The sequence below is a fragment of the Anguilla rostrata genome, chromosome 2 (genome assembly GCF_018555375.3).
Source record: "Anguilla rostrata isolate EN2019 chromosome 2, ASM1855537v3, whole genome shotgun sequence".
Classification (NCBI taxonomy): domain Eukaryota; kingdom Metazoa; phylum Chordata; class Actinopteri; order Anguilliformes; family Anguillidae; genus Anguilla; species Anguilla rostrata.
In genome coordinates this window covers 56,678,737-56,692,153 of record NC_057934.1, presented here as the reverse complement: position 1 = coordinate 56,692,153, position 13,417 = coordinate 56,678,737, and the positions used below count along the sequence as shown (strand labels likewise).

Genomic DNA, 13,417 nt, shown 5'->3' with positions numbered 1-13,417 from the left:
ATATGTATGAAAATACCCTCAAATTAAAGCTTACAGTCTGCACTTCAACCTCATTGTATCCTTTCAAACTTAAAGTGCAAGAGTACAGAACCAAAAAACAAAAAAATGTGTCACTGTCCAATGAATTATGGCGCTCACTGTATATTTTGGCTCCAACGTCTAACAACCGCTCTTTGTTTCCTGGAGAACTCCCTACTTACAACAGTGCATTGTATGCCTATGCAGCATATGGAAACGAGTCATTGGTCATCCTTTTCGATGAAACAGTAATTTACTAAGAAAATGTTATTACAACAGCACCTGCTCTTTCATAAAGCGGCATTGGACCCTCATCCTATTCACAATTTCATAAAACCATGTGGGCACTGGAAACTGTGCAACAAAGCAAGTACATTATTTGATTAAAACTCATTTTTTGCTACGCTGGCATTCTATCTTGACACAAAACCTAACACATTAAAAAATGTTTTGTCGGAATTGGATATTTATTATCCGTATGCACCATGAGTTTCGTCGCTAAGTTTGCAAAACAGTCAGCAAATGAATGCTCAGATTTCCCTTCCAGCTCCTGAAAGCTGCGCCACCCTCTCCGCACCTTCCGCTGCCATCTCCTTAAGGGGCGTCAACGAGTCGATGATACGACTTCATCACGCTGAGTAATATGAGTTATCTCCCCACCACCCAATCACAAACATAGCTTTGGGCCAATGGAGGGACCGCTGGATTGCGTATCGGTGTCCGTAGTTCATTCGCTTGCGTTTGATCCATCAGCGCCGGTGTGTCCAGACGGTAGAACAACTGACGCGGATTGAAGAATACTGCGAGAAATGGATAATCGGGGCTATGGTTCATCAGGTAACACTAAACAAAATCAATTGCTTTGTGAAGAGTTGATGATGCAGATGTTACAGTTCAGGAAAAGTATGTCCATGCTTGTCTAGCCAGTTCTGTTGTATAACTAGCTAACGGGTGCCTGGATTTACTGTAGTTTACTCGCACAGCGAGTGACTCGGGATTGTAATTATAATTGCATCCGTGCGGTAAATCTGATGAAGTAGTCCGAGAAACAAGCAATGTTGTAACGTTAAGTTAGCTGGCTTTCTACACTTCAGTTCGCTGTGCCTTGATATCTGCCGAAAAGCAAGCAATCTCAGTTGTCGGGTAGCTGCTGGCTAGGCCTGCTGGTTAGCGTATACAGTATTTGCAGGTCGTGTATCTCCTAAGAGTATTAGCCCAGGAACAGTGTGGGCAAATGCGTGGAACCGTAGATGTAGATGGAAAGGGGGATCTCGATTTAAATAAAATCAAAAAAGTTAACCAGTTAGCATGTTAGCAAAATGATTCTCAAACAATGGGGTGTAGTACATGGCAAGCTAGTGTAGCTGGAAGGCATGTTGGCATGCTAACGTAGATAAATTGCAAAGAAACGATGCGTTCTCTGCAAGACCTTGTGTTTTTTTTATTTTCAGCGTTCATTCAAGTGGTGGCCAGGCTGGCCAATAACGCATTTTTAAGCGATTAGTTCCTGTTAAAATGGAGTCTGTTCCTTGTGCACCAAGTTGTGACTGAATAAAATGGCCGCCATGTCCTTCGGCTTATGCTTCCCTCCTCCACACACCCCCTTTCGCACTGCTTTTGTTATGTAAGTTCAGTAAAAGAAAAAACCACGATACCCTACTTTCCCCCCCATTATGTTTAGATCTGAGCACCAAAAATGAGAGCTAATTCGTCGCAGATATTGGCTTGTTATGTATATCTATGCGTCATGACCCATACATGATATTTAAGTTGTAACCATAGAGCTGAATATCTAGGCGAGCAAACGTGAGCGGATAAATCGATTTTTCTCCTTTTCGTTTACAATTCGCTTTCTTTGTAACTTGGCCATAACTCGATGAGTAAATAACACATCGATGAGATGGTCAGAAATTAACGGTCAGTGTTGCTAGTTAACAGACTACGTCTACTGTTTGTCAGGGAAATGTCCACGGCTATATGATCGCCCCAATTTATCCAAAGAAGCTGTATTTGTTATTGGGTGGTGATTCGTCACGTCATCATAAAAAATCCTCCTCCAACATTACGTTTGAACACCATATTAAATAATGGGCTTGAGGAAAAAATAAAGTTTATTATTCAGTAATTTTTGACAGTATTTCGTTGGCTATTAGAAATGCATTGGGAGTACTTTCTGTACACTTGTGTGATTAAAAATGTGTAATCTTTTATTTACAGGTTACTCTAACTGGGGTGGAGGTGGCAGCAGCTCCAGTAGAGGCAAGTATTATATGAATACCCATGTGCTTGTCTACTGAACTCGGGCGTCTTAAAGCCACATACTGTTGATGTTGAAATGTAGTTTATGGCACTACTGACCTGACAGTGATTACCTGTTAAAGGGTTGACTTGGTGGGCTGTCCATCGGGAAAATATGCTGTTTTTGCTTCAGTATTGGAAAGTCACTTTGTGATACTGTGGGGTGCCATATGTAACTTCTCGAATTTTGAGGAAAACATTGCATTTTGTGATAGGAAATGTTCACGGAGGGCGTTCTTTTCTTAACAGTGAAAAGCACAATGCTCGTGCTGGTTGGATGGTACTTTGTGCATACCCACAGGATGCCTGGAAGTCTATCCACCAATCACCATCTCTGTTGTTCAGTTGGTTTTTACCAACATACATTGTGTTTGGTGGAGTTCCCCTCTCTGCTGTTTTATTGTTCTTGTCTGAAATTAGGATATTATGCAGTCTGTCATTCATTCACTTCAGTTCGGTTCAGCTCTTTCAATGAGGCAGCTTGCTTAAAATAGGAAGACTGGAGTTTAGGAAAAGACTGCTCTTTGAACCCTCCAAAAAAACCAGCAAGTGGGGAGAAAAAAAGTCTGCAGTGGGATGAATTGTTGGGAGGAGCTTTGTTATAGAGAGAGCCTGTCCTGTTCGGCCAGTTAGGTGCTAGTAGTTAAACCTGGGCTAGCACATGACAAACTGACAACACAACTAATGATTGGTGATTAACAAATACCATAACCAGTCATGTTATTGGTTTTGTGTGTGCTAAAACAGGGGTGTCCAATTTTATTTGAAAAGGGCCAGCTTGGGTGCAGGTTTTTGTTTCAGCCCAGCACTTGATGTGTCCTATTCATTTTGTATGGACGGAAAGTAGTCCGTTGAGTGCTGTGATGCCGTCACAGGTTCTCCATTTGCATGGAATGTACTCTGCCTTTGTTTTATGCAAAGGACGGTGTCCAACATAGCTTGCTCTGGCTCTTGAAACTCAGGTCAAACTTTCAACCTTGGTGTTGCAGATCAAATATGAACCAAAATTCTGCAACTGCATTGCCTGTTTCTCACCTCAGATGTTTTCAGAAAAATATTTTAGTGGACAGGTTAGGTGGAGAGAGAAATTTTAGCAGCGCCTCGCCATATTGTTACATTTTGAAAAGGGGAGCTGAAACCAAGGCCTGCCGAGCATCTATCCAATCAGGTGCTGACAGTGTTCCATGGTAGGCTATGTCACTTGTTCGTATTGATCCCATAGAGGGATTTATCCAACGGGACCTGCCTACACTATTTGCATACAGTACTTCCCATTTAACAGAGCACATTTGGGCTTAAGTACAGTTGGGGCCTTATTTACTGAGACCCTTAGGCCGTGCAGAACAGAGGGCCATGTTATTGGTCTTACAGGTGCTAAAAGGGTTTGCACATGCTAAAGGTCTTGGTAAATCAGGTCGTTGGTATGCACTCACCTATGGCTCCGCCTCCTTGCTGATTTAGACGAGCCCCCTTTTGCACCTCTCCACCCAGGCTCAGGAGGGTACGACCTGTACGGATACAAGGACTCCATGTCCAGCAGCGGGGGCTACGGAGGCGGCTACGGCGGCGGAGGGGGGACGGGCCAGATGAAAAGGGGCCTGTCAGGCGGTGGCATGGTCTCCACGGGAACCAGCGCCGACGCCGTCATCGCCAAGATCAACCAGCGGCTGGACATGCTGACCCAGCTGGAGGGGTCGGGCGGCATGAAAGGAGGGGGTCGTAGTGACAGGTAACCCCACCCACATAGTCTTCACCCACATTTAGCTGGCCCCTCCTCCTGTGTCCCACTCCAGTTCCTCTGTCCTGTCTGTCATCAGGGATGTGATTTTATTTAATTTATTTTTTGTGATTAATCAGGAAATATAGAAAACATGAGTGCTTTATCGCACTGCTGCAGTGCACCTTCCACTCCACACATCCTGACACTTTCTGTGTCTCTGGAATGATCATTTTAATCCTTGCTTAATCTTTCCTCGGGCCCCGGTTGCCTCTGCCAGAGGCAGAGGACTTTGGGGGTTTTGTCAAAAGCATTGAGGGCATTTGCACTAGATAGACAAGCTGATGACCAACCAGAAAAACATTAAGGTCTGAAAGTGGTTATTTCCTGATTAACCGTGAAAAAGTTACATCCCTGGTAGTCCTGTCTACCCCATTCCCTCATAGTTTACCCCCCAACCCACCCCGACTGTGTGTCTTTTTTTCCCCCCACCATAGAATAAATGGGAAGGGCTGTAAAAATGTGACATCATATATTGTACTTATGTAATGCTGCGAAAGGGTAAGATTTTTGGAACGTGCTACCACATTTCAGGAAGAGAAGGCGAAACCTGTCTTCCAGAGTCAGTGCTGTTGCGTTCAGTCAGGCGTTAACGGTCCTGCGGACTAGTCTGGTCACGTGACGTGAAGTTAAATAAGAGGTCCACCAGCTGCTGAAGAGTCTGAAGCTTGTTAGACGGGGTCAGGAAATGGCGGGCGGTGTGTAACGTGGGCGGGGGATGGGGAGGGAGGAGGCTGAGGAGAAGTGAGCGAACGGCGATGAAGAATGAGGAGTGAGGAGGGTCGAGTGGTCTCGGGGGATCTTTAAACGCAGGTTACGTAACACAAACCTTGCAGGACAAAATGTGAAAAATCGTCCGCAGAACAGGCAGAACGGCCTCAGCGTGCAGCTGTACCTGCAGGGGTTTGGGGGGGGGGGCGAGTGGATGTGGAAGGACACCACCACCGCCCACCCCACCATACAGGTCCAAACGGAGTGTTGCATTGCTAGGCACGTGTTGGAGTTCGGACGTTGGCTTCCCATAATGCAGCAGTGTCGACTAGTGTTTTTCAAGGTCTGTCCAGCCACACACCCCCTACCCCAAAATACACCTCTGCATGCATTACCCAAGCTCCCCCGCTCCGTGTGTCCGGTCTCACATACACCCTTTATCCCCCGAATCTGCACCCCTCAGTGGTTCGGAAACCGACTGAAGGGCTTCGTCGTAGGGTCCCATTTCCTGCGTCATTCACGCCAAGTATGGAAGAATTTTCACTTTTCACCTGCCATCTGTCTCTGCTGGTCACCGTGGATCATTTCAATTTATATTTGTCAGGGCTGCTGTGCCCCCTCGTGTACGCTACCGGTACTGAATGGGAAAGATACGAGTGCACCGTGGACATTGCTGCTGTCATGGCTATGCAGTTAGGGAAGAACTGCACACAGTGCTGATGTGTGAGCTCTGTACTGGGCAGTCTGGCGTTTAAAAGCTGCACAAGGCAAGGAATTATGTGTTATAAATATTCCACGAGGCTACCCTCTGCCCCCTGCTGGCCTGGAGAACTCGATAAGAGTCCACTGTTGGGTCCGCCTCTCATTGCATCACGTACATCTGTTTTGTGAATTCACACACGCACAAAGCGCACACACACCTGCTCTCTATCCCAAAGGAGCTCTCCCAACATTGCCTTTTATTCATTGTTTTTTAATTTATTTTTCTTAATCGTGCGCTTCTCCAGTTGTGTGTCCATTATTATGACCACCATCTCCATTGTGACCAAACCTTTCTTCACAGAGCTGTAGGTTTGGAGGGGGAAAAGGTGGTGATGATGTCACTGGACAGTCATTATTAAATCACTGGAATTCTATGAAGCCTTGGTGCTGATTTGTCCCCTCGCCCCCCACTGCAGAATTTCCCTTACCCCAGTCAGCTCCCTGAAGCTGTCCACTCCATCCCTCTGCCCCCTGCCCCCCCTCCTCTTTGCAAAAATGTGGCACGGTCCTGTTGCCCACTTCCTGTCCCGCCAGTTGGTCTGAACCAATCAACTCTGTCCATGTGCCTGGGCACCACACGCCCCCCCCCTCCCCCTACTACTGGGCAGGGTTATGTTCAAGAGAGCCAGCCAGCTCCTCTCCACAAGAAAGTGTGTGTTTATATGTGTGTTTGCACGACATTCACAGAGAAATGTGTCATTGCAACTGCATCCAGACTTTTTCTCTCCTTTATTGATTTATTTCAAAAGTCTGGCTCATTAAAAAAAAGAGAGAGAGAGATGAAGAGGACAAAGCGACTCGGCTGAGTGGTCACTCCTTCACTATCCTTGCTCTTGCAGGTTTGACCAATACGAGTCCTACGACTCGCGCCCCTCCTCTGTTAACCCCCGCGATCTCTACAGATCCGGTAGCTATGGTTACGGCGAGGGCCCGTCGGACCTGCGGGGTGGTGGGGGCTACGGGGGCGGTGCCTACGACGGCTCCTCCTTCGGACCCGCCAAGGCGCGCCAACCGCGCGATTCCTACTCAAGCCCTGGCTGGGGCGGGCGACGGTCCCCGAGGAGGGGCGGGGCCCCCGGGGGCCCGGGCGGACGCGGGTTTGCCCGCCGACAGGAGCCCCCCATGGGTGGCGGAGGCGGATTGGGCGGTGCCAGGGGAGGCCACTCCCCCGGGGGGCGGGGCAGGCTCCCATCACTGCTGTCTCACCGCATGTACCCTGAGACGGGCGCATACCAGCCCCCCCCGCCCGGCCCCCAGGACCTCCCCAGCGGCAGGCCCTTTGGAGCGGGCCCCGGAATCCGGGCAGGCCGCCAGAGGGGGCGCAAGAGACCCGTCAACCGAGTAAGTACCGCCAACAAGGCGCTTGAAACAAACCCCCCTCTACCCCTCCATCCCCCCCACCACCCACCCAAAAACCACCTGTTTAGCCCCACGGGTTCCCAATCCAGGGATGTACCACCCTGTACACGCCCCTGACCGATAAAGACAACGCCCCCCACTACATTCTCTTATATTCCGCCATCCCCCTGGCAACGTCATGTCGTATTCCGCCCCCTCTTTTCCCAATTACGCAAGCAAACAAGTCTGTTGTTTTCGCCATTTTTGTTTTGCGTGAGCGTTCTGCCGTTCCCCGCTTCCCGCCACGGGTGGAGAAGGCGGGATTTGGGAATGGTTTTATTTGTGCGGTTTTTATTCTTTTTTATTTGCTTTTGTTTTTTGGTAATCATTCAGTCCTTTTTTGAGACGGTGTGTCACTTGTTGGGTCCAGACCAGAAGGAAAGATCAAGTTAGCAGCATTACTGGTTTTGGTTCATGTCCACAAGCTATAAAAACAAACGCTTTTAAAGAACTGTTGGCGGTAAACTCTCTTCAGTACTTCTAGGTGAAAGGGACAGTGTAGTGCGTTAGCGATGGCGTGTAGCGCAAGGTTCTCAGACGGGGTTAAAGATCGAGTTCATGGACAAGATGATCAGTACCTCAGAGCCCTGAAGTCCTCTCAGGTGTGTGCGTGCGTGCATGCACGTGTATGCCTGGTTTCAGGTGGTGTTGTTTGAATATTTGTGTTTCTGTGTTCTTGCAGTGTGTGTTGGTATTTGTGCATGCGTGCGCACAGGCACTCAAGTTCATGTAGTGCGTGTGTGTGTGTGTGTGCGCGTGTGTGTGTGTGTGTGTGTGTGCGTGTGCGTGTGTGTGTGTGTGTGCGTGTGCGCGTGTGTGTGTGTGTGCGCGTGTGTGTGTGTGTGTGCGTGTGTGTGTGTTGATATTCAGTTTCCCCCCCAGCAGATAAACCCACAGAGGGAGGTGCAGAAGAAGAGAAAACAGACAGTTACCCCTGGAGACGAACCCGAGTCCAAGATGGGAAAAACAGAGACTGAGAACACAGAATCCACAAATGGTACACACCATGTACCCTAAACACTAATGTACACTTTATACCTGCATGCCTGTAACGGTGGTAATGCTGTGAGCTCTGTAATGGTGGTAATGCTGTGAGCTCTGTAATGGTGGTAATGCTGTGAGCTCTGTAATGGTGGTAATGCTGTGAGCTCTGTAATGGTGGTAATGCTGTGAGCTCTGTAATGGTGGTAATGCTGTGAGTTCTGAAATGGTGGTAATGCTGTGAGCTCTGTAATGGTGGTAATGCTGTGAGCTCTGTAATGGTGGTAATGCTGTGAGCTCTGTAACGGTGGTAATGCTGTGAGCTCTGTAACGGTGGTAATGCTGTGAGCTCTGTAACGGTGGTAATGCTGTGAGCTCTGTAATGGTGGTAATGCTGTGAGCTCTGTAATGGTGGTAATGCTGTGAGCTCTGTAATGGTGGTAATGCTGTGAGCTCTGTAATGGTGGTAATGCTGTGAGCTCTGTAATGGTGGTAATGCTGTGAGCTCTGTAATGGTGGTAATGCTGTGAGTTCTGAAATGGTGGTAATGCTGTGAGCTCTGTAATGGTGGTAATGCTGTGAGCTCTGTAATGGTGGTAATGCTGTGAGCTCTGTAATGGTGGTAATGCTGTGAGTTCTGAAATGGTGGTAATGCTGTGAGCTCTGTAATGGCGGGGTAATGGCTGTAATGGTTTAAATGTGATTGTCTTGCAGATTCTACCCAGCCCAGTGGGGAAACTTCAGAGGGGAAGAGTTCGACGGTGAGTGTGTCTGTGTGTAAATGTTTGAGTGGCTGTGCGTGTGCGGCGTGTGTGTGTGTGCGCATGTGTGGTGTGTTAGAGAGACTCTGAGTGGTTGAGTGGTGACTCATTGTGCTTTTCTCTCTTGCAGCCAGCAAAGGTTAAAGCAGATGATGATGGTAAGCCTGCTTCCCACTCTGTGCTGTCATTCCCCTCTCCTCTCGTTTACCTGCTCCTCCTCCCTACCCTTCATGTCTTTCTGTCCCTGCTCTCTTCCTCTCTTGTGCCCGCCCCCCTCCCTCCATCTGGTTTCTTTTTTCATTGGTGTCTTTCTCCTACTCCCTCTCTCACTCCCTCCATCTGCAGCTCTGACCATGCAGGAGGAGATAAACCAGATGAAGAAGAAGCTGCAGACGAAGCCTCCCTCCCCACCGCAGGACAGGTTCCCCAAGCTGAGGAAGAGGAGGGGCTTCCAGGAAAGGTCAGGGGTCAGGCTTGGCTCTCAGAGGTCAGAATATAACATGGAACCTTTGCGTTCACTCTCATCCTATTTGTTAGAGGAAATCTCGCCAAAAAAAAATGAAATGGAAAGGGGTGGGTGAAAATGAAAATTTAATAGCTCGCTCCTTCGCAAGCAAATTTTTTGCTAGGGCACTGCAGCTGGAGTTTAATCAATCAATAGTAGACTAGTAGATTCCCACTGTATGAATATCCAAAACTATAACATAGTATTAGATAATGTATGGTACAGAAATATCAGAAGGCCTTGGCTGTCAAATGGTCTTATCCCCTTCTTCCTCCCTAGACATGATTCTGGGTGGAAGTCAGGTTAAAAAAACAACACATACATTTTTATTGGTAGATAAGATGCAATACTGATTCTGATTGGCTGAGCAGTTCTGGAGTCCCATTGGTTGGGGCGCCAGTAGTGGGTGTAAATGTGGAGCAGGACGGTTGACGGGCAGCTAAACCCCATTACATTCGCTCTGTTGGTTGCGTAGTGATGCTCTTATCCTGCGTGACGAACATTGGTGTCGCTCCCCCCCCCCCCCATAGGGTGATGTTCGCGTGTTCCGTCTGCAAGTTCCGCTCCTTCTACAGCGACGAAATGGCCGCCCACATGGAGAGCCGATTCCACAAAGACCACTTCCGCTTTCTGTCCAATCAGCTGACGAAACCCACAATTGACTTCCTGCAGGTGAGTCCCGGCTCTGCCCCTCTCTGCTATTGGTTGGATTTTTAGCCGCGGGAAGTGTCCCGTCTTCAGAGCTTGTTTCCTAGTGCAGTAATGCTGCTGCCGCAGGAGTACAGTCAAACGCTGACTGTGTGTGTGTGTGTTTGCCAGGAGTACCTGAACAATAAATGGAAGAAGACAGAGGAGAGGACGAAGCAAATTGAGAATATCAGCGCAGCGATCTGCCAGGTGTATAAGGAGCAGGACCTCACCCGAGGTGAGATTCCTGTGTGTGTGTGTGTGTGTGTGTGTGTGTGTGTGAGTGTGTGTGTGAGTGTGTGTGTGAGTGTGTGTGTGAGTGTGTGTGTGAGTGAGTGTGAGTGTGAGTGTGAGTGTGAGTGTGAGTGTGAGTGTGAGTGTGAGTGTGAGTGTGAGAATGCTAGATCTGCGAGAACAGTACTGCCAGACGTGGGCCCTGGCAATGCACCTTAATAAAACTAAAATTGTGACATTCCAAAAAAGATCCAGATCTCAGCGAACAAAACACAGATTCATGTTAGGAAGAAGTTGTAGTGAACGTTCCTCCAATTACAATTATTTAAGATTAAAAATCAGTTCTGTAGGAAACTTTAACATTGCAGTGAAATGACTAAGGGAGAAAGCACGCAAGACCTTCTGCGCGTCATAAGACGACAAATTTCTGTAGAGATTCCTATTAGAATTTGGCTTAAAATCTTTGGAGCTTATATTCGAACCAATTGCTCTTTATGGCAGTGAGGTGTGGGGTCCACTCATCAGTCAAGAATTTGGCAAAATGGGACAAATATCCAATTGAAACGCTGAATGCAGAATTCTGCAAACATATCGTAGTTACATAGAAACACAACAAACAATGCATGCAGTGCAGAATTAGGCCAATACCCATTACTTATCAAAAATACAAAAAAGGGCAATAAAATTCCTAAAACACTGAAAACATCGTGACCCCCCACTCACATCACTACAAAGCCCTGCAATATACCAGAAGTTGAGCAAAGTAAACAATCCCCTCACACAGCTGGTCCTGAGCCTTACTCTCTCTGTCTCTCTTTCTCACTATCTCCCTCCCTCCCCACCTTTCTCTCTCTCACTCTCCCTCTCCCCCCTTTACTCTCTCTGTCTCTCTCTCTCCATCTCTCTCTCTGTAGATATTGGAATGGAGCACTTCATGAAGAAGGTGGAGGCAGCCCATTGTGCAGCCTGTGATCTCTTCATCCCCATGCAGCACCACCTCATCCAGAGACACCTCAAATCCCCTGACCACAACTTCAACCGCAAGGTGAGCCTCAAATCCCCTGACCACAAATTCAACCGCAAGGTGAGCACCAAATCCCCTGATTACAACTTCAGCCACTTTCACCCTGAAGCTGACCGCACTTCAACCAGACCGCTAGGGTTTTCTGTGAAACTGACCGCAATCTTTCAATCTCACGGCAATTGTTCTCCCTTAAAATGGCCTCAAAATTGACCATTTGCCCTGAAAGATATCATGGCTTAACTGCGAGGTGGACTATCATCTTGAAACTGACCATGAATCAACCAGATAGGAAACGCATGTTGAGCTGCTGCTGGCTCTGGTGCTTGAACAGTGACCAGCCTGAGCGTCAGTAGGCCCTGTGCCCTGCGATCAGTCAGGCGGTGTTTCATTTGCGACTCTTGCTGACCTGTCATGTACGCCTGTCCATGATTGACCTCTGACCCTTCTGTTTTTCGCCCAGGGCATGATGGAACAGTCGAAACACGCCAGCCTCTCGGTGGCACGCAGCATCCTCAATCACAAAGTCATCGCCAAGAAGCTGGAGAGCTACCTTAAGGTACCGCCTAGACTTTTTAGCGAAATGGTCTTAAATTGGGGGGGGGGATTTTCCTACTTTTCCTAAATGTTGATTACAAAGCACTATGTGAAAAACCTGTTTTGTAAGAAACCTGTTTTTTTCCCCCCCTACTCAGGGTGAGAACCCCTTCAACGGCAGTGATAAAGATCCTGAGGATTCGCTGATGGACGTGTCAGGGGCGGAGTTAGAGAAGAGCCAAGCAACAGTGGAGGATGGAGAGGGGGATAGTAACCATGCGCCCGTGGGGGAGGGGCAGAATGATGGAGCTGAAGTGAAGATGGAGGAAGAGGAGCTGGAGGGGGTGCTGGGGGAGGACTGCCTGGAAGGGGAGGAGGAAGGCAATGAGGGAGAGGCGGGGCTTAAGGATGAGGGGGAGGGGCTTAAGGAGGAAGAGGCAGAGACTAAGGAGGAGGCAGAGGCCAAGGTTGAAGAGGAAGCGGTGCTAAATGAGGATGAGGAGGAGGGGGTGGAGGGTGTGCTGGGGGAGGATGAGGAAGGCGAAGAGGGGATAGAGGGAGATTTTGGGGACGGGGAAGAACAGGGCGTGGAAGGAGATTTTGGAGATGGGGAAGAGGGCGTTGAGGGGGATTTAGGGGAGGATGATGAAGGGGTAGAGGAGGAGGAAGAGGAGGGGGTTGAGGTAGAGGAGGAGGAAGAGGAGGGAGTGCAGGGCGAGGTGGACGATGAGGAGGAACAGGACGACGACGTGGCCGTGGTGGAGGACGATGACGGAGTGGTTTTGGTAGAGTAACACCTGAGCCCCCCCCCACATCCTGCGGGCACGACCATTCCCGTCGTGTCTGTGATTCTGATTGGCTGGGGAGGGAATGCCTTCTGGCCAGCAGCGCCCCCGTGTGGACAGTACACTGCAGCTGCTCACACTCCAATCCAACTGTGACATCCTCCCGGACCAATAATCAGGAGTCTCACCTCCCCTTTCCAAACACACGCCCACACTTGCGCTATTGTTTTATTTTCCTGTGTGTATACATTTATTTTGTTGTGCCTTTTGTCAAGTTTGATGGCAGGGTTTGTTTCTCTCCTTAGATCCAAGAATAAAAAGGGGCGGGGGGAGGGGGCGGGGAGGGAGCCTGGTTTCAAATTTTTATCGTAACGTCTTGACGACCACCTGATTCGGGAAACACGTTTCAAAAAGGGAAACTGCAGTGTGTTAGGCGGGAGTTCAGAGTGTCCTCACTGTTTGACCTGAGCCGAAACATCATCTTTTTGTTGGAAGAATGGGACGGGGTTAATTGTTTTTACATTTTATTTTCTCTTTTTTTGACGGATAAAAATAAATGTTTGTTAACACATCTGTGTATGGTTGGAATGATTTTGGATTGGTGCCTGTGGATGGAGAAGAAAATGTATCCAGTATTGGAAATGTGAAGTTTTTTCGTGGATGGAATTAAATGTTTTACAAACCGAAACAAAACATAGTTCATACACACTGACACTCAGTGTCTGTTAGCAAAGACCTTGCCCAAGCATTCAGCCATGCATTGTCTATTGAGAAACATTGGGAGTAGAATGGGTTGTACTGAACAGTTCAGTGACTTTCAACATGACACTCATAGGATACCATCTAGCCAACAAGTCTGCCCTGCTAGAGCTGCTCCAGTCAACTTTAAGTGCTGTTATTTTAAAGTGGAAATGTTTAGGAGCAACAATAGCTCTGCTGCGT

The 13,417-nt window shown here is 48.2% G+C and overlaps 1 protein-coding gene across 5 annotated transcripts; it reads left to right on the top strand.

Moving 5' to 3' along the window:
* The first annotated feature begins 699 nt into the window (after nt 1-699).
* On the top strand, nt 700-13,044 carry akap8l (A kinase (PRKA) anchor protein 8-like). 5 transcript variants are annotated; one of them, XM_064323311.1, is made up of 13 exons: nt 700-855; nt 2,236-2,277; nt 3,808-4,045; nt 6,406-6,907; nt 7,850-7,961; nt 8,660-8,706; nt 8,837-8,864; nt 9,052-9,193; nt 9,742-9,883; nt 10,031-10,136; nt 11,047-11,177; nt 11,617-11,712; nt 11,849-13,044. In XM_064323311.1, exons 1-13 carry the CDS (start codon nt 828-830, stop codon nt 12,482-12,484), a joined length of 2,250 nt encoding a protein of 749 aa, XP_064179381.1. In that variant the 5' UTR covers nt 700-827; the 3' UTR covers nt 12,485-13,044. The 5 variants fall into 5 exon arrangements, with proteins under 5 accessions (XP_064179381.1, XP_064179383.1, XP_064179380.1 ...); XM_064323313.1 differs by having other exon boundaries at nt 7,847-7,961; nt 9,052-9,166; XM_064323310.1 differs by having other exon boundaries at nt 7,847-7,961.
* The last annotated feature ends 373 nt before the right edge of the window (nt 13,045-13,417 follow it).